This window comes from Muscardinus avellanarius (genome assembly GCF_963383645.1).
Source record: "Muscardinus avellanarius genome assembly, chromosome: 18".
NCBI lineage: Eukaryota > Metazoa > Chordata > Mammalia > Rodentia > Gliridae > Muscardinus > Muscardinus avellanarius.
This window is the reverse complement of record NC_137804.1, coordinates 7150300-7174139: the sequence shown is the minus strand read 5'-3', so window position 1 is coordinate 7174139 and position 23840 is coordinate 7150300. Positions and strand designations below refer to the sequence as shown.

At 61.4% G+C, this 23840-nt stretch overlaps 2 protein-coding genes across 6 annotated transcripts; one reads left to right on the top strand and one right to left on the bottom strand.

The window, feature by feature from the left end:
- Positions 1-733: 733 nt before the first annotated feature.
- ZDHHC3 (zDHHC palmitoyltransferase 3) lies at positions 734-14104 on the top strand (the record flags this gene model as incomplete). Of its 5 annotated transcripts, none has more annotated exons than XM_080715714.1 (6): positions 734-1039; positions 7414-7535; positions 9240-9336; positions 9820-9901; positions 12125-12255; positions 13946-14104. In XM_080715714.1, 6 exons carry the CDS (start codon positions 734-736, stop codon positions 14102-14104), a joined length of 897 nt encoding a protein of 298 aa, XP_080571840.1. The 5 variants fall into 5 exon arrangements, with proteins under 5 accessions (XP_080571840.1, XP_080571839.1, XP_080571838.1 ...); XM_080715713.1 differs by having other exon boundaries at positions 7411-7535; XM_080715712.1 differs by having other exon boundaries at positions 7411-7535; positions 9820-9905; positions 12078-12255.
- Positions 14105-21527: 7423 nt separating this feature from the next.
- Positions 21528-23715, bottom strand: TMEM42 (transmembrane protein 42; the record flags this gene model as incomplete). Its single annotated transcript, XM_080715690.1, has 3 exons — positions 21528-21668; positions 22180-22326; positions 23524-23715. 3 exons carry the CDS (start codon positions 23713-23715, stop codon positions 21528-21530), a joined length of 480 nt encoding a protein of 159 aa, XP_080571816.1.
- Positions 23716-23840: the final 125 nt, after the last annotated feature.

Here is a 23840-nt window from a genome sequence, read left to right as displayed (position 1 = left end):
GCCGCGTCTGCCACGGGGCTCCAGCTGACCTCCGCGAGGCGTTGACCCTGGGAGGCTCCTCTCCTTATCTGCCACATGAAGGCTAGGTGGTCCTGTTCACAAAGGCTAAGTTAGGCTCAAACGGAGGGGGGACAGCTCATGCTTTGAATGGACCAGGTAGCCGGGCGTGGTGGCGCACACTTGTAGTCCCAGCACTTGGGAGGCTGAGACAGGAGGATCGCACAGGTTTGAAGCCAGCCTCAGCTACTTAGTGAGGCTCTCAGCAAGTTAGTGAGACCCTGTTTCCAAATAAAGTATAAAATAAGTCTGGGAGTGTAGCCCGGAGGTAGAAAGCCCCTGGATTCCACCCCCAGTGCCACCAAAAAATAAATCAGGCTGAGCCTAGTGGCTCAAGTTTGTCATCCCAGCACTTGGGAGGCTGAGACCGTAGGATCGCAGGTTCTCGGCCAGCCTCAGCTACTCACTCAGTGAGGCCCTCTGCAACCTAGTGAGATCCTGTTTCAAAATAAAGAATAAAAAATTGGGCTGGGGGTGTAGCTCAGAGGTAGAATGCCCTGGGTTCAATCTCCAGTACCACAAAAATAAATGAAGGGATAATGGATGAATGGACCAGGTGCTGGGCAGTGTTTCTGCGAGGGCTGCACATAGACAGTGACGGCTTTTGCCGTGTCTCTAAGGACAGCGCCAAGCCTCTGGCTCTCTCTTTCAGATGCCAGTATGGACAGAATAGCTTATGATGCTTACCCCCACCCACCACTTCCGAGACCTTGAGCGGAAGCCAGAGTACCTCCAGCCAGAGAAGTGCGTCCCGCCCCCTGCCCCTGGCCCTGCGGGCGCCATGTGGTTCATCCGCGACGGCTGCGGCATCATCTGTGCCATCGTCACCTGGTTCCTGGTCCTGTACGCCGAGTTCGTGGTCCTCCTTGTCATGCTGATTCCGTCCCGGGACTACGTGTACAGCGTCATCAACGGCATCGTGTTCAACGCGCTGGCCTTCCTGGCCCTGGCTTCCCACTGCCGGGCCATGCTCACGGACCCCGTGAGTATGTCTGGGCTCGTTTTCACCGGCCCACACTCGCTTCCTCCGGCCCCAGGATGGCCGCAGCCTGCATGCTCCCCGGACCTGGGAGAGTGGGGGGCCCAGGGTCGGTGGGGAGCGGCCCCTGTTGGGGTACCATGGGGCTCTGCCCGGGAGGCGCCTCGACATGTGCTCGTTGAGCCTACTACAGGGGGCTTGGCCTCAGGCGGCAGGCAGGCGACCTTAGAGACTGGGACAGGTTGAGCAAGAAGTGCGTGGGGCTTGGGCCAGGATGCTGAAAGCGGGACCGGAGCAAGGTGGGCCTGAGCCCGAAGCCGCATGGGGCGGCCTTTGCCATGCTGGGTGGAGGTGCCCCTTCCCTTGAGAAGCTGCACGTGCCTGTTCCAGGCTGCAGCAAGCGCCTCTGGCTGGGCTTCTGCAGGTAGAAAGGCTGCCTGCTCAGTGACCTAGCTAAAGGTGCCACGCCAGCCAGCGACCGCTGGGTGTTCTTACACCCTGGTATCAGGCCCTCCGTTCCTATTCATTATCTTGAATGGGAGAAGCCAGGGTGCGTGATATTTAATAAAGATGTCCTGCGGCTTAATTGTTCAAGTGTGTGGGATGTGACTTTTTAAATTGAGGAAGGAAGCACTGCTCCAGCAGTGCCAGCCACGCCGGCAGTGTCAGCCACACCCGCGGCTTCTCTGAGCCCGGCAAGTGCGGTGGAGATGCTGGCTCCTGAGCTGCTTCTCTTCTCGAAGGGCTCCTTTGCCTCTGGTGCAGGTGGCAGGTTGTTAATCCATCCCATGGGCAGGCAGATAGCCCGCCTCAATTACATGTCAGCAGCTGGTCCAGACAGCGCCTCTTCTGGTGCGCGCGCCTCAGGGAGCTCGTGGGGCACGTGCCGGAAGGCAGGGCCTGTTGGCCGGGAGTCCTGCCACAGGATCACCAAGCTGCCGTCCCCTGCAGGAACGGAGTCCCGGGAGCCGGAAGCACCAGGCAGAAGGGCGGAAGAGTGTCAGGTCGTCATACTGGGAACAAGCTGCGGCCTTGTTGGGCACGGGCGAAGGACGTGCTTCACCCAGCCTGTAGCTTCTGTCTGCTGAGCCCAGGCACTGTTCTGCACAGGGAAGACAGTGAGGAGCCACCGAGAGGCCAGGCGCAGCAGCAGGAGGAGCGAGGGGTGCCAGAGGGACGCAGCGGGGACCCCTGCTGGGGGCGGTGCCAAGCTGGCTCTGGGCAGAGCGCGGCAGGGGTGGGGCCTGTCGGCAGCTAGGAGGTGTTGGGGTGGTGGCCTTCGCGATGGGCTGGAGTGTGGATGGGACGAAGCTAGCGCGCTGAGGACATAACAGAGTGACAGGTCAGACTGTCACTGCTGGGACCTGGCCACGGTGCGGAGGAGCCCTGGCATTGGTGGATGGGCCAAGGGAGTGGCCGAGGCTCCTTGCCTAGCAGTGGGCAGAGTTGTGGGCAGGACAGACAGGCCTCTTCCCTCCTGGCCCTCGCGCTGTCCTGGGGGCTAGCAACACGTCACTTCAAAAGGCCATGGTGCTTTAGATGTAGAACAGCGTGGCTGGGGTGGTGACGAAGGCCTCCCTGCAGAGGGGCCTTTGAGCTGAGCTCAGCGACATCACGAAGCTGCAGGACCGGGGTCAGAACCTCCCAGGAGGAGACAGGAGGTGCTAAGGCCCAGAGGCAGGAGTGTGCTTGGCATGTTTAGAAACAGGAGTGAAGCAGGGAGTGTGGGGCGTGGCGAGCGGGAGCAGGGACGAGCGTGGTAGTAGCTCCGACAGGGCAAGCAGTGAAGCCAGGAGAAGCTGCTGGATTGGGAGTCATTTTCACCACCAGTTCTCACGCCTGTCTGCACTGCGGATGCCCGGGAGAGATTTTAAAAGTACTGGAGCAGCACCCTGGGTGCTGGGAGCCCCGTGCGTAGGAAGCCCGAGGTCTGTTGAGAGGACCGAAGGTCGGGGTGGCCTCAAGAGTGTGCCTTCCAGGACTTGGCGGGAGCCCTTCGCTGCATGGGGAAGTCCAGAAGGCCAGCCGGAGAAGAAGCCGAGGCTCCCGCCTGGGCCAGACCGCCCGCAGGAGGCGCAGGCAGAGGTGCTGCCGGGCTGGAGCTGGTGGAGGGCCGGGACAGCAGAGCGGCCCAGGAGCTGGAGCTGGGCTAACGGTGGGAGGCGCCCCGGCCTGCTGTTACTGCTGCTCACATACCTGTGCGCCTGGGCGTGCCACAGGAGGCGTGAAGCCGGGGCCGCGGCTGCCCTTGTGGCTGGACGAGGAGCGAGTGGTCTTGGTGTGCTGCTGGCCCGCAGCCCTAAGTGGGCAAGAGCCTCAGACTTCCCAGGCACAGTGGGCTCCTCATTGGCGTGCTTTGCTGGCGCCCAGCCGACACAGGATCCGGTGAAGAGCCTGCCCGGGGCTCCCGTGAGCACGGGAAGCTAGTCAGAGCATGTCCTGCCAGCGCGCCATCTCGGGCACCGCCAGCCTCCGCACACCCCGCAGGACAGCTTGTGCAGGTCCAGTATGTAAAATGGGTCTGAGGGGCCTCGGGCGCCCAGGAGAGCTGGAGCCCCGTCTCAGGCCTCCCGGCTCCTTGTTAAGGGGTGCTGTCAGCAGGGGAGTCTGTTTGTAGAAAGGAGTCGATGCAGGATTCTGAGGACTCCCTCGTAGCATAATAATTAGTATAATAATGCTTTATAGCTCAGGAACTCAGGTTGTCTGTCCATAACATTTCAGAGATTTTAAGCAAATATATGGCTCGTGTTCCATTTTGGTTAGCACTCCTAGTTAGAGAGAGAAGCAGAGGCCCTTGGTGATTTGGGTTAGCACTCCTAGTTAAAAAGAGAGAAGCAGAGGCCCTTGGTGTTCTCTCACCGGCAGCTCCCATACACTTCCAGCGCTGGCATTCTTCACCAAATGTGACATCAGGACAGTTGCCGCCGGCCGCTCCCGGGGCACTCGGCAGCAGCTTACTCCAGTGTGCACAGCCGCGTCCACAGGCCTGGGCAGGGGGTGGGGTTCTGGGCGTGTGAGACCCCCGGTGGCGCTGCCCTTGAGTGAGCTGCGGAGGAGGCCCGTGGGAGCAAATCAGACCGCTGAGACCCCGCGCGCCCTGTCCTCGCCATTCAGAGGCCGTGCGGTCACCAGGAGCCTTGCGTCACAGGTCTGGAGTGGTTCTGCTCAAGAGGCCTCCCCTTGAAGACAACCCGACTCAGAAACCCTTACCTGGGAACCCGCCTCTCCCCTCCCCCTCGCTGAGCTCTCTGCCATGCCCCCCGGTTCCGCATGCAGTCTAATTCTTATCCCACAAACTCCCTCCGGAACCCCTCACAAGTCAGATCTGGGATGGCGTCTCCTGAGGAGCTGCATGCTGAGAGGCGAAGCCAGTTTCCGAAGGACTGGCCGCTGGGCATCCGCGCAAGGCCAAGGGTTGTACAACCACAGCTGTTGCACAAACCCCGGGCAGGCCACTCTGCCCCTCCTCCCAACCTAACCTTTACTAACCTAAAGTGTTTCAAATCTGAGATGTGAGAAAAATAGGAGTGCAAATCCACTCAACTGAACTGCATTTTTTGAGGGGGTTGAATTCAGGGGCATTCTACCTCTGAGTTATGCCCCCAACCCTATTTTTTTTTTTTTTAAACAGTCTTGCTAGGTTGATGAGAGTCTCACTACTTGCTGAGGCTATCCTCAAGCCTGTGATCCTCCTATCTCAGCCTCCCCAGCACTGGGATTACAAGTGTGTGTCACCGCCCCCAGCTTGAAGCGAATTCTTAAGGAAAAAGAATTCATCTGTTTGCCTGTCTGCTGCCTGCTGCCGCCCCTAAGTCTTGTGAGCACCTCGCTGTGAACCGCAGGAAAGCTCTGTGGCTGCAGAGGGAGGAAGTGACCAGCTCAGGCACCTTTTTTTTTTTTTTTTTTTTTGTACCGGGGATGGAACCCAGGACATTCTACCTCCGAGCTCCAGCCCTGTTTTTTTTTTTTTTTTTTTTTTTTTTCTTAATTTTGAAACAGGGTCTCACTGAGTTGCGAAGGGCCTCAGTGCGGCTGCTGGCGAGCCTGATCCTCCTGCCTCAGCCTCCCAATGCCGGGATTACGAGCGTGCCCACGCCCGGCCCATGTGCCCTTTTCACATGAACATGTCACCCTGCACACGAGCTGTATTTAGCAGTCCAGGCCCCTTCAGTCCCAATGGCAGTGCGGTACTGATGCAGTTGTTGGCAGTTATTAAACACCTTTTCCAAGTCACTTAATAGAAACCTCTGACACACGTGCACAGGTGTAGGTGGTGGGGGCCTGGTGTGGGTCCTGCTCCTGCTCGTAGCTGCGTGCTCTAGGAAGCTGCTCAACCCTGCTTCGGTGACCACATCTGTAACGCGAGGACTGTCATAGTCTCTGCCTCGTGAGCTTGGTGTCAGGATGAACCCACAAAACACCGTTTTGTTGCATTTGGAGCTGTGCCCGGCGGTGGGCCCGCGCCACTGTCTGCCCGTCACTGCTCCTTGGCCTGGGGTTGTTGATCGCAGTGGGAGTTTGTTGGCCTACCAGAAATCCAGTGCTGTAGCAGATGGTGTGTTCTAACGCACGTGCACAGGGGCCGCCTCGGGGTCAGCCTCGGGTGTGGCATGGGGCCAGCAGGACGAAGGCAGAGAGATGGTCCACAGTGGGCTTTGACAGGGGTGTGAGAGGCAAAGAAGCCTTGGCTGGGGGGGGGGGGGCTTCCGAACACTGTCAGTACCGGGCCCTGGCGGCAGAAGGGGAAAGCTTGAGAAGCAGGTGCCTTTGGAAACTCCAGACGGGCCCAGGCAGGGCTGTACCCAGAGGGGGCCGGGAGGAGGAGAGGACTCAGGAGACCAGGAGAGGCCGCTTCCCACAGACGGAGGAGAGGTGAGGGCCGGCAGGGACCAGGAGACCCACATCTAGCACACAGGAGAGATGGGGCCAGGAGACGAGACGCCACTTCCCACAGACAGGGAGGAGAGATGGGGCTAAAAGACCAGGCGACTCCTGCTTTCCACACACAAGGAGAGACAAGGACCAGAAGGCGACCAAGAGATGCTGCTTCCCACACAGAAGCAGAGATGGAGGCCTGAAGGCGACCAGGAGACGCTGCTTCCCACACAGGAGGAGAGACGGTGGCCAGAAGGAGACCAGGAGACGCTGCTTCCCACAGGAGGAGAGACGGGGACCGGAAGGAGACCAGGAGACGCTGCTTCCCACAGGAGGAGAGACGGGGACCGGAAGGAGACCAGGAGACGCTGCTTCCCACAGGAGGAGAGACAGGGACCGGAAGGAGACCAGGAGATGCTGCTTCCCACAGGAGGAGAGACGGAGGCTGGAAGGACACCAGGAGGCGCTGCTTCCCACACAGAAGGAGACTAGAAGACACCACTACCCACAGGGAGGGAGGAGAGATGGAGGCCAGGAGATCAGGAGATGCTGCTTCCCACAGGAGGAGAGATGGAGGCCGGAAGGAGACCAGGAGACGCTGCTTCCCACACAGAAGACTACCCACAGAGAGGGAGGAGACTAGAAGACACCACTACCCACAGGGAGGGAGGAGAAATGGAGGCCAGGAGACCAGGAGATGCTGCTTCCCATACACACTATGTGAATATGTATTTAAAAATAAATAAGCCGGGTGTGGTGGTGCACGCTTGTAATCCCAGCATTTGGGAGGCTGAGACTGGAGGATCGTGGTTTGCAGACAACCTCAGCTACTTAGTGAGGCCCTTTGGAACTCAGTGAGACCCTGTTTCAAAATAAAGAATAAAAAACTAGGGCAGGGGGTGTAGCTGGGTGGTCGAATGCCCCTGGGTTCCATCCCCAGACCTGCAAAAAACTAAAAAGTACTTGTGATCGCACTGCAGGAGATTACCACCAGTCCTTTTGCATGAATCTTTTATTTTCCTTTTCATCTGTGCGTGAGTGTGTGTGTGTGTGTGTGTGTGTATGTGTGTGTGTGTGTGCTTATATAATCTGTCATGGATGTTTCCCATTTGTAAAAACACATATTTAGCATCAAAAACTATATATTTTGTGGTACTGGCTTTAAACCTGCGATCTTCCTGTCTCAGCCTCCCAAGTACTGGGATAAAATCGTCCACCATTCCTGGCTGTCTACATCTTTTTAAAGCTGCAGCATTGCTGGCGGTACTGAGCCTAGAATGTGGGCACCGCACTGGGACCCACAGCATCAGCCCCGCCCCTTCCCATCAAAACAAAACAACAAGGGCTGGGGATTGGCTCGCCTGTAGAACACGGGCCTGTCCGGAGTGAGGCCCTGGTTCAAACCCCAGTGCCCAGAAGAGGGCTCCGTGTGTGGCGGCTGCTCGGAGACAGCGCTCTGCACCGCAGGCGTTGCCCTGACGCTCTCCTCGTCTTCACAGGGGGCCGTGCCCAAAGGAAACGCCACCAAAGAGTTTATCGAGAGTTTACAGCTGAAGCCCGGGCAGGTGGTGTACAAGTGTCCCAAGTGCTGCAGCATCAAGCCGGACCGCGCCCACCACTGCAGGTGCGTGCGGGCCCCTCCACTCACCGCCTGCACATACGTGTGCATGTGAGCACACACACACGTGTGTGAGCCCTGGTGCCCACCACTGCAGGTGCGTGCGGGCCCTCCTCCACTCACCAGCTGCTCGTTACACACGCGTGTGAGCACACGCACAAGCGTGCGCCCTGGCACCCACCACTGCAGGTGCGTGCGGGCCCCTCCTTCCTCTGCTCACCGCTGCCTCAAGCAGCACACACTCCCCTGGCTGGACGCGGAGCGACCACTGTGGGTTTCCCTCCTGGTCTCAGCCCACTGCACTGAGGGCGTTTATTTGGGCACAAGACACCTGACCAGGACCTGGCTCTGCCACACCTGGTGCCGGCTTGGCTTCCGTGTCCACGAGCCTAGAGTTAGTGCTGCAAGGGCGGAGGGGTGGGCAGGCAAGGGGCACCTCGGGACTTGGCTTCGCCCAGCGGAAGGAATGGAGTCAGGCATCGCAGCGAGGTGGAGGGGACCAGGTGTGCTCAGAGACTGCTACGGGTGTTGGACTGTGAGCTGCCCTCCCTGCGCTCTGGCTGTCCTGCTTGGGGAAGAGCACTGCTGAGCACCTGCCCCCTGCACGTAGCAGGGACTGGCCAAAGGGTTGAGTCCAAGTGCCACGGTGCCTCAGCCCATGCGCCCTCCTCCTGCCTGGGAGGCAGCGGCTGCCTGAGCGTGCTTCTTCAGGGCAGGAAGCCCAGGGCCCTGCGCTGGGGAGCAGCCTCTGCACCCTCAGCGGCTGCTTACCCGCCCTGCTCCTGGTGCACGCGTTTGCCGCACCTGGATGTCCAGGGAGACTCAGCCCCGTGGCCCCAGCTGGGGCGGCGGGCTCTGCTGAGCATCCGTTCAGAGGACGGCGCCTCTCCTCCATGCCCCACGGCCCGGGAGTGGCTGGGAGGCCCTCCAAGATGGGCAGCGCAGAAGAGGCAGCAGCCAGCCATCCCAGGAGCTGGGTCCTCAGACAGGGAGGAGGAGCTGCCGAGGCCAGGATGCAGGGCGGCCCACTGATTGCCGCTGGGTCACCGTGTGTTGCTAGTTGACATCTGTCAACTGGATGCACGTGGCGGGTGTGTGGTCATGTGTTTAAGGTTGGTCGTGGAGAGCAGCAGAGGCAGTGCGGCATTCTGTGCCTCCCTGCATCCTCGCTGGCCCCACTTCCTTGCCCCCTCACCCCATGGAGGCTCTGGAGCCAGGCCAGCATGCCCAGATGTGCAGTTCCCAGCAGGCCTGCAAGGTGGAGGCGGTACAGAGCCAGGCCAGGCCTGTCACACGTCCAGCCAGCAGGAAGCACCTGACCCTGACCCTGGGCCGCGTGCAGCAGGCTCTGTGCTCAGTTCAGGCAGTGCCCGTCCCCAGGAGCACCACAGAGCTCGCGGGGCTCCTGCCTGCCTGGGTGCTTGATGTGTGGGTCAAGGGGCTGCTGCTCCCTCATCCCCCCACTCAGGTCTCAGGCCGCTGCCTCCTTCAGCCTCTCTCAGCCCTGCCAGCTCCCACTGGGTGCCCCTTGGAAGTGAGTGATCTGTCCCCTGGGCTCCGTCCCTGGCATCCAAGCCCTCAGACACACCCAGGAAAATCCCTCACCCTGGGGAAGCCACTGTAGAGGAGAGGGCTGGGGCTGTGGGCCTGGGCTCCCCTGGGCCCCACCCAGAGGACGCCCCTAAAGGCCCGATTGCTGGGCTGTTTCAGTGTGTGTAAGCGGTGCATTCGCAAGATGGACCACCACTGTCCCTGGGTCAACAACTGCGTGGGCGAGAACAACCAGAAGTACTTCGTCCTGTTTACAGTAAGTCGGCTCCACCCTGCGTGCGGTGCACGTGAACCCGAGGCTCCTCGGCACCCCTGGAACGCTGCCTGCCCACGAGCTTCCGCCCTCCTCCACGAGCTCCAGAGGCCCCTCCGGTCCCCAGCAGAGGGCAGAGCCCCGGGCCCCCTCCCCGCACGGGCAGCAGCCTCCAGGCCCAGCTGAGGCAGGTGGCGAGCTCCGAGGGCGAGGCAGGGCTGCTGGCAGGCAGCAGCTCGTTGCCCGCGAGACGCAGAGGCCTCGTGTGCCCGATGGCCGGGCACGCCTGCTGCCCGCTTTTGCTTCTATTGTGGTTCCAGACTCCCAGAGGATGGCTCTGGCCTCGGACGCAGGGAAGGAGGGAGGGAGCCCTGTGGGGTCCCCCAGCTGCCCCTCACGCCCCATGGGCTAAGTGTTCCTGAGGGCGGGCACCTGCGCGGCCAGGGGGCCCGCCACGATGGCCGCCGGCCTGCTTTCCTGTTTCAGATGTACATAGCTCTCATCTCCCTGCACGCCCTCATCATGGTGGGATTCCACTTCCTGCACTGCTTTGAAGAAGACTGGGCAAGTGAGTACGCGCTGCAGTCGTGGCGGGCGGGCGGGCGGGCGGGCGGCCTCTGCGAGCTCCAGCTGTGTCCCCCACGGTGCTGGGTCCAGCCTCCTTTTCTTACGTCTCCTGCAAGCCAGTGGACTGAACGGGGATGCCACAGCAGAGGCCCGAGTCTCTCCTCTTGAGAGGGAGCAGCCCTGAAAGTGAGAGGGACAGGTAAAGTGCCAAGGAGGACAGGCGAGGAGCCGCAGGGCCGGCCACCCCGCAGGGCGGTCTTGAAACCCCGTGCGTGTGGCGCTGCCGCCGCCACTGGAATCAAACCCATGCCTCGCACTGTAGGCGAGCACTCTACCACTCAGCCACACCTTTCTGAAGGAAAAGAAAAATAGTGCTGGAGAAGGAGAAATATAAGAGGCTCTGTGAGGAGACGCCCGAGCAAGGAGCCTCCCGTCCCAGCGCTCAGGTCCTCACAGCCTTCCTTCCCCGGATGGGCCTTCCGGGTATCTTGCCATGGTGCTGGCATACGCCGGGGAGGGGAGCGGAGGGAGTGAGGATTCTGCCTCCAGAACGGAGCTGGCCGGCGAGCACTGTGCCCGTGAGGAGCTGGCGGCGCCGGGGACTTTGAGCAGCACCTCGCTCCGACCTCGCCACAAGCCTGCAGGCTAGGAGAGTGCGCCACTTTGCCGGTGACCAAAGCCGGGCTCCAGGGGCTGGGCAGGTTCCCACCTGCCCGGCTGCTCCAGGCCCTGGTCCTCCCAGCCAGGCTTTCCTGTCTTCTGTCGAGAGTCCTAATGAAGTACGGCCCCGAGGGTCCCGTTCCCAGGGCAGCAAGCTGTGAGGCGCAGGGCACCTGGGTGGAGGCCACAGGCCACCCTGTGCGACAGTGCTGCGCAGCCTGGAAGCTGTGGGGGTGGGCATCCCGCTGGAGGCTGCTTAGAGTTGACATTTCAAGAAAGAAGATAGTTTCTCGCTCCCAAATCTGGGTCCTGCCTGCCCAAACTCCATTGCAGTTCAAGGAGAAGCTGCCTGCAACCCTGCAGGAGGGGACTAGGCCCCACCCGGGCTCCCTCAGTGCCCAGGAGGCCGGGGGGGGGGGGTGTCTGTCCATGTGTCCCCGCATGTCCTGCGGGCCATGCCTGTACCGCCTGTGCTCTCAGGTGTACCCTGCACCAACCCGCAGGAAGCCCAGGCCCTTGCCCATGGCCTCCACCATCAGACACCACGGCTGGACGCAAGCAGTGGGTAGAGAGCCCGGCCTCCAGAGCGTGAGGCGGAGCAGGAAAAGCAGGAGTGCAGGAAGGAGCAGGCGGCCATGGCCCAGGGCTAGGAGAGGGGGCCAGAGCAGAGCGCGGGCACCGCAGCACGTGCTGTGACCCATGTTTACCCCTCAGCCCCTGCTTCCCGCTACCCCGCCCGCGCCACAGCCAGCCAGGTAGCCTGTTCTCGGTGCTGCTGACCAAGCCTGCCCAGCGAGGGGCAGAAAGGCGCAGCTCACGCTCTGAAGTTCTAAGGAGCCTGCGGAGAAGAGGCCTTTCAGATGAGCTCTCCCTCCCCCTGCAGTGCTTGGCTCCTTTCCAAGTGCGCTCCCCTCCAGACTCGCTGAACAGGGCAGGGTAGGGGCACTGCTCCCTGAACCCTCCAAGCCCGTGAGCCAGCCTCTCCTGGAACACCGGGGAGGCAGGCTCACTGCACTGGGTGAGAGGCCTGAACCGCGGGCCGCGCCCCCACCTCCCCACCAGCCTGCATCTCCCACGGCACCTCTGCTTCTCTCTCTGGGGTGCTGGGGTTCTGAATCTTGTCTGTGGAGACAAGACGGTGCTACTCAAATGCTCAGATGGGACAGGACCCGGCTCCCCTCACACCCAGGCCCAGGCAGGCTCCCGGTGGGGCCTGGACAGAGCTGCCAGCGGCTGCATCTCCTCAGTTAACTCAGTGCTGGGACCGGGGCCTCGGTGACGCAGATGTCCCTGGGAGGCAGCCGCGTTGCCCCGCACTGTGGTCAGCCTGCCCATGCAGGCTCCAGGCCCAGACACCGGGAGCCTCCAGACCTGCCCTGGCCCTGCCTATGTTCTGAGGAGGTGTGGGTGCCCAGGAGACCCGGCCAGGATGGGGCAGGCCTCTGAGCGGCCCCTGCTGCGCCTCGGTAAGCCACCGCGCTGCCAGCTGCAGGTCAGGGTCCTGCCTGGCCTCCCAGGGGGAGGACGCACCCCTTCCTGGCTCCCACGGCCCCATCTCTTGCAGAGTGCAGCTCCTTCTCACCGCCCACCACGGTGATCCTGCTCATCCTGCTGTGCTTCGAGGCGCTGCTCTTCCTCATCTTCACCTCTGTGATGTTCGGGACCCAGGTGCACTCCATCTGCACGGACGAGACGGTGAGCCCACCACCCCCCAGCCTGGGACCTCTGCGCGCGTGCGCACACGAGTCCCAGCCCCAATGGGGTTCCTCGCCGCAGCTCCCCGCCTGGAGGCCAAGGCCTGGACAGCAGGCGGCCTCCACTGAGCGGGCAGGGTCCTGAGCAGGGAGGTGGTGCCCTAGGGCAGCAGTCCCTGTGGGCATCAGGCCAGCAGGGGCCTTTGAAGCTGCGGCAGGCCAGACGAGCCCGCCCCCGAGCCCGACCACCCGTACTGTGAAGGTGTCTGGAAGCTTAAGGGTGGCATTTCTTATTTTTGGTCTCAGGGTCCAGATAAAGGACTCTAGGAAGAGAGGCAGCCCTTGACCCTGGTGCGAGGAGCAGAGTCCCAAGGTCCCTGCTCTATCCTGTGTGCTCCTGGGCCCTGGGCTGCTGGGAACCAGCGCTAGGTGGAGGCTCACGGGAAGACAAGTCCCTCTGGCGCTGGGCTACCTGCCCCGCGGGCGTAGAGAGGCAGCGTGCAGAGAAGGGGCGGCGCTGCCCGCTCCCGGGTGCTGCCGTGGCCCTGGCCTTCCCGGCGGAGTTCTCAGGAGGGTCAGGGGCTCAGCAACCGTATCGTTCAGAGGACACAGACCTCTGCAAAGGGTTTCTGTAAAATAGTAGCCAGTGGCGGAGAGCCAGCCATGGTCCAAGCAGCACATGTGCCCGAATGTGCACGGCCTGCCCTCCTCCTTCCACCAAGGCTGTTCCCCAAGAAGTGTGTTGGAAGGCCAGGAGGAAGGGGAGGAGTCAAGGGCTGCGGCTGCTGGACCACCGTCCCCGTGACCGGCGTCCTTCCCAGTCCCTAGGCTGCGAAGACAGACAGACCGACTGTCTGGCCCGGGCAACTTTGCGCCTCCTGCACGGCTGTGTTCCGGCTCCATCGTGGAAGGGGTGGGGGGGTTCTTCCTGGCCTCCATGTTTTCCCGTGAGCCGCAGCGGGGGAGTTGGCGCGAGCGCCCACACTGCTGTGCTGGCCTCCCCGCATCGCCCACTCTGGGGCCCCTCGCCGCCTCAGGCTGACTGTACTAACCCTCTCCCTCCTCCTCTGGTGCCTCTCCCTCTCCCTGAGCTCTTGCTCCTGTACCACCTCCTGGTCTTCGTCTCTCACCAGCCCTGCTGGGCGGGTGGCTTCTTGACCCCAGGCTGGCGAGGCCCAGCGCCAAGGCAGCCTTTGGATTTGTTGTTTTTTTTTTGTCTTTTTTTTTTTTTTTTTTTTTGTCTGCAAAGTGGTCATAGTAGCTTCATACCTTCAAACTTCCCATGACTCTCCCAAGTTAGTGGCCACCGCTGGTGGAGCCCGCAGCTCCCGCGGTTCTGAGGCCTCCCGCACAGCCCAGCATGGGCTCCAGCGCCCCTGTGGCACGCGGGAAGGACCAGGTGTGTGGGCCAGCCCCGACTAGGACGCCGCGGTCAGGAACAACGCGGCCGAGGCACTGGCCGGCAGTGCGCGCCCCTCCTTCCTGGGGGACTTCAGACCTGCGCCCGCTAAAACAAGTGGGATTGCTGTTTAGTGCGGCCTCTCTGGGAGGCCGAGAAGAAGCGTGTCCATGTAGATAGCTGCATTGCTTTAAAAGGGGAGCGCTGACTGCAGCCTGGAGCTAGCGGAGGTCCTGCCCCAAAACCCAGCCATGAAGTGCCTGACTGAAAGTGTGGTTGTTCTTGTTTTCAGGGAATAGAACAATTGAAAAAGGAAGAGAGAAGATGGGCTAAAAAAACAAAGTGGATGAACATGAAGGCTGTGTTCGGCCACCCCTTCTCTCTGGGCTGGGCCAGCCCCTTTGCCACGCCAGATCACGGGAAGGCAGACCCGTACCAGTACGTGGTCTGAAGGACCTGAGCGCGCTGCCTCAGACTCACACCGCCTCACAGCACCGGCCGAGCCGTTCTCACGAATGTCTAGACCGAAAAGCAAAGCAACTTTTTTATGTCTCAAGTAAAAAATGGCTGAACATTGCAGAGAAAAAAAAAAAAAGCCCCCATGTTTTGTTTTTCAAAATCATCCTTCCGATGTTTTGACGACGAAGCTGCCCCCCTCTTCCTCCCCATCACTCTTCTGGCCTCTGGCTCCTCTCTGTCTGTGGCTGTGACTAACGAGGGCGCCGCCACTCCTACTAATGGAGCTCCATGGATGCGGTGCGTGGACGGACCGGCCCAGGGCGAAGGCCGGGGCCTGACCTCCCCTGGCCCCGAGGGCCCCAGTGGACAGTCGCCCCGAGGCCTGAGGAGGCCGGGCCCAGGTGGACGTGATTGCCTGTCGGTGCTGGATGGGCTGGGCGTGTAGAGTGATCTGAGGGCGGGAGGGGAAAGGGGAAGGGTCATGCTTGTATTCTGAATCAACAATTATATCCCTCCGATTGTTTGGAAGAATCCAAAGGAAAGATATGTTCTGCAGTTCAACATGCCTTATACAATCAAAAAAAGAGGGAAGACATTTGAGGCGGGCTCCGTTTTCCTCTGCCCTGCCGTCTAGCCTTCTGTTTTGAGCCTAGTGCGGGCCACTTCCCCATAGGTAAGGCTCGACCCAGAGGATGTGCACACGCCCGTCTTGCCTGCCTTCTAACTCAGGAGGCTGTTGCCCTGGGTCTTCTTCCCTGGGACCAGCTGGAGGAAGGCCCAGCAATGGCGGGGAGAGGCGCAGAGGTCGGGGTGCCCCTACACACAGCCCCAGTCGGACCCTGGCCAGCCACACATCGATTTGTTGTTTAAGCAATTGCCACAAACCTCCTTGTTTAGCTTCTGCTGGGGTGGGAAGGTTGACTCGGCCCAGCCGGGGTAGCAGAGACTCCATGGAGCCCAGTGTTTTCCCAGAGAAGTCAGGGCCGCCACCTCTGACCATCAGTGCTTCCCCATGGAGACGATGCAATAAAACTTTTCCAAAACCTGTTCTGGTTGATCTCTGCTCCCCGCTGCCTGTTTCTTGGTTCCCTCCCTAGAGCGAAGGTTGTCCCTTGTGTTCTAGGAGCTTGTATTGTGCTCCAGGGTTGAATGGAAGTCACCACCAGCAGAAAGCCAGGTGCGCTGGAGGAATGGCCGCGAGCCTCCTCCGCTCGGAGCACTGCTGGTGGAGCCCGGCCTGAGGCCCGCCGGGGGCGCACCCTGGGAGGGAGGGGTGGCCCAGCCCCCGGGCTTCACCTTGGCGCAGCTCAGCGCTGGAGCTGTAAGAGGTTGTTTTTGGTAGAGTTTGTGGCTTTATTTTTCCGGCTCATGGAGGTGTGCAACAGAAGCCTGGCTGTGCTGAGTGGTTCGCTCTCTCCCCGGGCAGGTGCCGGGAGGCACTGTGGCCCTACGCTGGCCCCTCCAGGGAGTCCTGGGGTATCACGTGCCCTCCCAATACTATACGCGCACTGGCGTTGGCGTGACCTGCTGTCCCTTCCTTTGGAGCCTGAGGAGTTGCGGTGGTTGGTGGTGCAGCCTGGCGGTTTCTTGATCTCTAAGTAGGAGCTTGTCACTTCACCCTGGCACCTGACCATGACTCTCCGGGGCTCCCCAAGCCTTTGGCTGGCAGGAGTGAGTGCCCCTCACAGGGTCCTGAGAGTACAGGGACCAGGGAGCACACGTCTGCGAGGAGGAGGCACCCTGGACTCTCCTCGCGAGACGTTTTGGATGGAATGGAGGAGGACGGCTTCCTCTCCCAAGGGAAGAGGAGCCTGGGCAGCCGGCCTCTCAGACCCCGGGCTGGGCGTGGAGGCGGAGACCAGCACGGCGGATGAGTTGTGCCCTTGTTTCTCTCCCTCTGCCGACGTCCACGGACTGAACATGCAGAGGGCTTCTGTCCAAACAAATCTGCTTGCGTTTGTGCGTGGTGCGTACGCGTGACTGCTGTGTGTGGCACTGGCGTCGTGCGTGCAGGTGCATCTGGTATAAATGGGTGGCCGGGCCTCCTCTTGGTCATACCCAGGCCTGCGACACCTCCTTGAAGGAGCAGAAGGGCAGGCCGTGCAGGTGGCTGACATCTACCTTCCCCTCTGAAACCTCCCAGACAGGCAAATTTCCAGCGCCCTGATGCGCCCGCCTGGGTGAAGCCAGGCGGCTCTCCTCACGGTGATGGATTTTAAGTTTCTCTTGTTTCATCTATGTATTTACTTATTTATTCTTGTGATCCTAGGGATTGAACCTTTGGGTATTCTAACTCTAGGCTATATCCCCAGCCCTGTTTTATTTTTTATTGAAACAGGATCTCGCTAAGTTGCAGAGGGTCTCGCTGAGTAGCTGAGGTTGGCTGTGAATCTGCGATCCTCCTATCTTAGCCCCCCAGGTACTAGGATTACAGGTGCACCACCACGCCTGGCTAAGTAAATATACAATCCTGTGGTACTCAGCACATTCAAATGTGCAACTGCCCTTTCTCTCTGGTTCTAAAATGGTTCTATTACAGACTGACCCTTCTGATGACTGTGTGGGCATGTGTAGAATACCCTTCCGCTTGCTTCCCCAAGGCTAGTTGAGGGTCTGTGCTGGGCCAGAGGATCCATGAAGGGCCATTTTGCCCTGGTGAGGCAGCCAGGGACCGGACACATTGACTTTGATTGTTGGTCAGGTTACTATCTGCAACATGTCCCTTCTGTGAACACAGCTGCCGTTTTCACTAGGGTAATTATAAGTCTCCTCTGAGGAGATACCTAAAGATCAGATTTGTTACTTTGCTGTTTTCCAAAAGTCAAGAAACTGCAATCTCTGGTGGTGTGGGAGGAGAGGGTGCTGGAGCGGAACTGGCAGGTCTGGATGGCACTGTTTCGGTCTCTCTGCATAGCAAGGATTGTGTCAGTTACGTCAAGATCTTGTGAGGGAGGGAAACCTCAGAACCAGGTGCGCAGAGACCTTTCGGGGTGCTCTTGAGTCCTGTGAATGGGAAACTCATGGCAGATTCCCTTGGCTTCCGGAAGAGAGGGAGAGAGCAGAGGCGTGGGCGGAGGCTGGGGAGGGCGTCTGGGCCTGGAGGGCTGCATGGCTGTCTAACTCCTGTGGGCTTCTCCACCCTAAAACCCCGCTTCTACGGCCTGGTGGCCAAGTCACAGCCAACACCCAGAGGCAGGTGAGTGGGCCTCGGGAGAGGCCGCTGGGAGTGCCCCAGCATGAGCAGGTGGCGCTGCCTGACCGCCTTGCCCGCCGCATGTCGCTGGGCGGGCGCCTGCTTCCGCCTTGCATGCTGTTCTCTCCCCGCTGCCTGCCACCGAGCTGAGCTGCTCTAGGGTTTGAGGCTGAGCCGCTGCGTTTAGGTTTGAGGTCACTCGAGCCCCCGTTAGCAGTGGCCTTGTGCCTGCTGCAGGGAAGGGGCATGGGGAGTGGGCAGGAGAGGCCAGCTCCCTGGTGGCTGCGCAGGGCCCACTGTGTGCTGACTGTCCGTCTCCCCCTCCTGCAGGGCATCGAGCGCCTCAAACGGAAGGGACAGCCCCGGGAGCGCAGGGGCAGCTGGGGCGCGGTGAAGCAGACCTTCGGTGGGGACTTCTCCCTGCACTGGTTCAACCCCTTCACCAGGCCGTGTTGTCCCAAGATACCCGTCGACAAGGACCTGGTGCAGCAGACGTCGTCGCTGTCGGACGTGGACAACACTGAGCTGTCAGAGGAGCAGTCGGAGGGGCTGGAGGACAGGGACTCCGTGGACGTGGTGGATGAGTAGACTCCCAGCGACCACAGCCTCCACGTCGGGGTCTGGCTGAGCGTGGGCCCGCTGGCCGGCCGAGGCTCCTGGGCACATACACACAGCCCCTCCAATCTAGCCGGCCACAGCGAGGGCTGGGGACTCTGCAAGTTCACCTAAGCAGAGTACACAGAGAGGCACGGCCAGCACTCGTCCTCCGAGACCAGACGGCGGTCACAGTCTCACTGCAAGGGGAGTCCTGTTGGGCAGCTCAGGAGCAGAAAATAGCGCTGTGGCCTGCCCAGGACACTGTCTTCTCTTGGGTGGGTTGGGGCCCTGGCTAGTGAGCACTCAGCCAACCATGGCCTCCCCACAGCCCTGTGTGGTGTCAGAGGGCCTTGTACACACACAGGCACATACACATAAGCGCCTATACACATGTACACACACCTGTGTACATAGATGAGCACATATACACACATACCCATGCACACAGTCATGTACACTCACAGGCTTGCATACACACTCATACCTGCGCTCACATGCGCGTGCCGGGCTTGAGGGGGGGCCGGGTTAGACACTAGACCAAATGCTAGGTCCCACTGCACAGCGCTGGGATTGTCACCGAGAGGCTTGGGGCCGTCCATTCACCGGTGAGGTTAGGCGAGCTTGCCTCAGCGATGACAACTTCATTGAACTTTCCCTCCTGGAGGGGGCATGACGCGTGCGGTGTGAGCAGAGCCCACTGGACACTGTGTGTGTGCAAGGCTGGCGCTCCCCAAGGGAGCCTGTCTCCATGGGCCCAGGAGGCAGAAGCCCCCACTCGACCTGGAGGAGCCAGGCTAGTCAGCCAGGGACACCGGCGTCTAAGCAGGAGGAGGGTCCCCGTCCCTGCTGGGCCTGAGATGCCCGCTTCCCCAATGCGGCCCAGGCCAGCGCCAAGGCCAGCGGAAGGCTCAGGCCCAAGGCAGCGCCTGCCCCCGAGGTCTCTCGGGCCTCTCTCAGCTCTGGTGAGGGCCCCACTTATGTGTGTAAGACAGGCAGGCACATCTGGAAGTGCAGCCCAGGACACAGGCAAGCGAGGCAGCGGCCTCCTTGGGCAGCATCCGACAGCTCCCCTCCCTCCCCACCCTTCACAAGTGGCACCCCGTCAGATGCGGTCACAAAGCTGCCTGTGTCCAGCCCATGCTCACATCCTGTAAGCAGCGTGCCATGCCAGCAGGCCCCACCACTGAGTGACCAGGCTGCTGTGGCTCAATACCCTGCAGGTCAGCCGAGCGAAGGGGCCGCTGCCTTGGGAGGCAGCTGGCCTCTGGCCACAGCCCGCTGTTTGTCGTGCTAGCCCAGAAGCAGCCCTGGAGGCCCGCAGGGTGGATTCCATGCCCGAATGTCCAGTCAGGAAGGGGAGCAGCCATCTCCGAGGCCCCCAGCGGGTGACAGGACAGGAGAGGGTTTCTGTGAGTCAGGTTCAGGCCTGAGGTCGGAGGTGTGTGCAAAGCCACAGGCCCTTGGGGAATGTCCCCGTACCCTGGGGTTGCAACTGGTCCTCCGGGCCAGCTTGGACAGCAAGCAGAAGATCCCCAACTCAGGTCGGCTCTGGCCCCAGCACCTGCTCCCAGAGCACTGAGGGTGGGACCCGCGCTCCTGCCTCGTGCCTCACTGTGCCCACCCAGAGCCTTGTGCCCGCACCAGCAGCACAGTGGCATCTTCTCCATGGCGGCCACTAACACGTCCTGCTTAGCCCTGAACTGAAGGCATCGCACTGATGCCAGAGCGGGTGCAGCCACAGTAGGGACCCGCGCGAGCTCCCCTCTCTGCATAAAGACCTCTACGTCCATCTCTGTGGCTGGAGTCTTCTTTTCTGGGCAGGAGGCCCCGTTCCTAACCCTGCTACAGTGAAACATCACACTTCTCCAGGGATCCGATGGGAGTGTGAGCCAAGGACAGCCTTAGCCACACGGAGACTCTGCAACCTAGCGATACCTGGAGGGCTGCAGCTCAGAGGCTGAATGTCCCTGGGCTCAATCCCTGTATAAAACACACACACACATAGCCGGGTGTGGTGGTGCACGCTTGTCATCCCTGCGCTTGGGAGGCTGAGACAGGAGGATTGCGCAGGTTCAAAGCCAGCCTCAGCTGGCTTAAGAGACCCTGTTTCCAAATAAAATATACAGAGCAGGGTTGAGCCCGGCCGTGTCCTGACCGGCTCCTGCCACTCTCCTTGAACAATCACAGGTGTCAGCCACGCTCCTGGTGTAGATGGACTAGTACGTCAGAGAGTAAAACTGCTCCGACGTCGGCCTGGAGTCAGGGCTCACCGGAGTGACTCCACCCAGCCTGGGGTTGCTGCAGGGTGCCTTCCCAGCTCGGAGTCTCCTCCACTGGTGCAAGGTGCTACTACAGTGGGGGCCCGAAGTGTCCCCTTAGCGTCTGGTGTGTTGAAGGCTCAGTCCCCAGTGCAGTGGCGTCGAGGTGGGGCTCTGGGTGACCAGCTGTGAGGACTCTGGTCTCACTCACGGATTACCCATTTGATGAATCAGTCATCCGAATGGACTGCAGGGCGTGGTAGTGCATGCCTCTAATCCCAGTACGTGGGAGGTTGAGACAGGAAGATTATGGTTCAAGGCCAGCCTCAGCCACTTACTTCTAGGTGGACCTAGAAGGTGGGGACCTGCCAGGCTGGAGGAGGCAGGTCCCTGGGACCCTACTACTGCGGCCCTTTTCTTTCCCTCTCCGCTTCCTGCTGCACGAGCCACACCCTCCACCACCGTGTTTCTGCCTCAGAACTGCCAACCCTGGACTGACCTCTCAAACCATGAGTCAAAATAAGTTTTTCCCCCTCTAAGTGGTCCTTGTCAGGCGCTCTGGTCATTGCAAAGAAAAGCTGACCAACAAAGACACTGAAATAACTAAGGAGAAAAAGGGACAGAAGAGGAAGAAGGGCAGCAGCCTCCGGCCAGTCTCCTTTCTAAGGAGTGTACTCAGGGCTCCAGGGTGAGCCCCACTTTCCGTCCTGAGAATGGTCAGAAGTCCTTGCTGAAGGGCCAGCCTGGGGCTCAGGGAGAAGCCAGGCAGAGAGTGGCTGGGTGCCCAGGCAGGACTTCCACACTGCCCGCCCGCTGCCTCCTCGAGTTTCAGTTCACCCCGGCTGCTCCGTCCAACTCCAAAAGGGAGGAAGGAATCAAGCCCCCATACCTGGAGGCTTTGACTCACAGAAAAGCGTTTATTAACCCAAGGTTCCTTCTCCCGCCAGACACGCAAGTGTAGTGTAGCTGGCCTGCTGGTCAGCATGGGGCACTCAGGAAGTCCACTAGTAGCCACCTCCAGAGGCTCTGACGGGCCTTGGTTAGACAACAGGACCAGAATCAGAGTGTGCCTTCAGAAGGGGCCATGCCAAGGCCACACAGCCTGGCTCTCGGCATCTGTCCAAGCTCGGCTCTCTGCTGTGGTGGGCAGGGGGCGCCTAAGCAGGGCACAGACCCCTCCTCCTCTTCCTCCACAGCCAGGGCTCTTGCTTCAGTGCTGCACGGCAGAGCCCCTTTCCTGGGAGCACGCTGGCCCGGCACCTCCAGGGGCTGGCCGAGGTGGGAGGCTGCAGCCTAGCCTCCCTGGACGCAGTCCCACAGGCCGACCAAGGCCCCGGGGCCTCTTGGCAGGTCCATCCGGGCAGGCATTACTGCTGCTTGTGTGGAAGGGCCTTCCAGGTGGGCGGGAGCTTCCGGTGGATCAGGGTGAGCCCACAGAGGATGAGGAAGACACCTCCCCACCACAGCATCTCCTGGCACTCTCCGTATAGCATGTAGCCCAGCAAGGCCTGTGGAGCAGACGCTGTGGGCCGAGGCCCACTCCCACGGCCCAGCCTCCCGTCCAGAGCCTTCCACACACACTGCCGCCCGGCTTGCAGAAAGGGGCCCACCTCGCTTGCAGTCCTGGACCCAGCACATGGGTGGAGGCCCACAGGCAGAGGCTGGTGGGTGAGCCCACACCGGCTGGTTCCTGTGGTCCCCACCCGAGCTGGGTTTCAGGTTCTCCTCCATCTGTGCTGGGACCCAGCCCCTGCGTGCTGCCTGCAGGCCCTCCCAGCTCAGGCTCCTGTCCACAGGCCCCTAGGGCACCTCAGGGATGCAGGGGGACTTGAGAAAGACGGTTCTGCCTGGAGGAGCAGCGAGCAGGGCAGCCAGCTCTAGCCGGAGAGGTCCTCCATTAGAGGCTAAGTGCCCTCTGCTCCACTTCCTTTCTGCTGTCTGGGGACACAGGGGTCCCTCGAGGACACCGCACCCAGAGCAGGGGTCAGGACAAGGACACCAGACCCTCAGGCTACTCACCGAGCTGAGGATGTTTGAAAATGTCACCGTGACAGAGGCAATGGCTGAAGACATGGAGAAACTGAGACCCCGACTGAAGAAGGTCCACATCAGGGAATTGGTGGTGGCCATCACAATGATGCCCAGGACGCACACGCCTGCGCTCACCTGTGGAGGAGAGTTGCTGAGGCCACGCCCGCTGGCACTGCCACCGAGGCCTCTCCAGTACAGCAGGGCCCTGAACTCTGGGGCAGCACACCCATCTTCAGGGAAACAAGCTCCTGGCAGATCCTTGCTGGCCTCGTGGCCTGGGCAGAAGCAAAGTGCTAATCCAGAACCAGCATCCTCTACGGCTGCAGTGAGTGACCCATGCCTGCAGACCAGCCCAGGGGGCCCAGCAGCCATTGGTGGGTGTGCACGGTGAGAAGTCGGGGGTAGCACTCACCCTCAACCAGGGCCAGCTAAACCGTGAACCAGCCAGCCGGCCCCTAAACCCCGACCCTGAGTTGCACCTGCTCAGGCCGCTCCTGGGCCATTTCTCAGCCTCTTTTGTGCCAGGACCTAAGCCAAGAGTTCTCAATGCAGTCTTCTTGTTTTATTTATTTATTTTTTGCAGTATTGGGGATAAACCCAGGGGTGTTCTGCCCCGGAGCTACAGCCTCAGACTATTTTATTTAATTTGAAATAGGGTCCTGCCAGGTTGCTGAGGCTGACCCCTGCACCTGTGATCCTCCTGTCTCAGCCTCCCAAGCATGGGGGTTACAGGTATATACCGCCATGCCAGGCTTCTCAACGCATTTTTGTTTGTCCTTTATCATTGTTTTACAGGACTGACACCTCGGCAGCTTAGCTGTTCTTTTAACCGGGCCAGCGCCCTGCCGGAGGTGATACCCGTGAGGTCCTTCGGCCCGGCGCGCCATCACTTTGAGGGCCTGACTGGTCTTCCTTCTCTCCAGTAAAGAAGAGCGCCCGGGGGGCGGGAGGGCCTTTAGCGGCCGCCTCGCAGAGGGCCGGCGAGGCCGGGCCAGGGGAGCCGCCCGCGGACGCGCCTTCCTCCCTGCAGGTCCCGGCGGCGGCGGGGGGGCTCAGGGCGCGCAGCCCTCCCGCGGCAGGGCTCCCGGGCTGCGGGTCCTCGGAGTGGCCGCCCGCCCGCGGGACGCAGCTCAGCCCGGAGGCGCCGGCCCGCCCCGCCCCGCGCTCGCCCCGCCCCGCGCTCGCCCCGCCCCAGGCTCGCCCCGCCCCGCCCCCAGGCTCGCCCCGCCCCGCCCCCAGGCTCGCCCCGCCCCGCCCCCAGGCTCGCCCCGCCCCGCCCCCAGGCTCGCCCCGCCCCGCCCCCGCCCCGCATCCCCCGCCCCGCGCCCGCACCCCGCGGCCGAAGGCCAGCTTGGCGGCGGCGGCGGCCAGCGCCCCGCAGGCGCCCGCGCACAGGCAGTTGAAGGCGCCCCAGAAGCGGCGCCGCATCGCCCCCGCCTGCAGGTGCGCGCCCGGCTCGGCCGGCCGGTCGGGGTAGGCGGCGGCCGCCACGGCTCCGCCCGCGGGCAGCGGCCGCGCCGCCATGCTGCCGCGCACCCTCGCGGGACGCACGCACGGCGCGGCGGCCACGTGACGCCGGCCCCGCCCCCGCCCGCGGCCACGCCCCTTCTGCTTGGAGCGGCCTGGCCAAGGGCTGAGGCTGGCCTCCA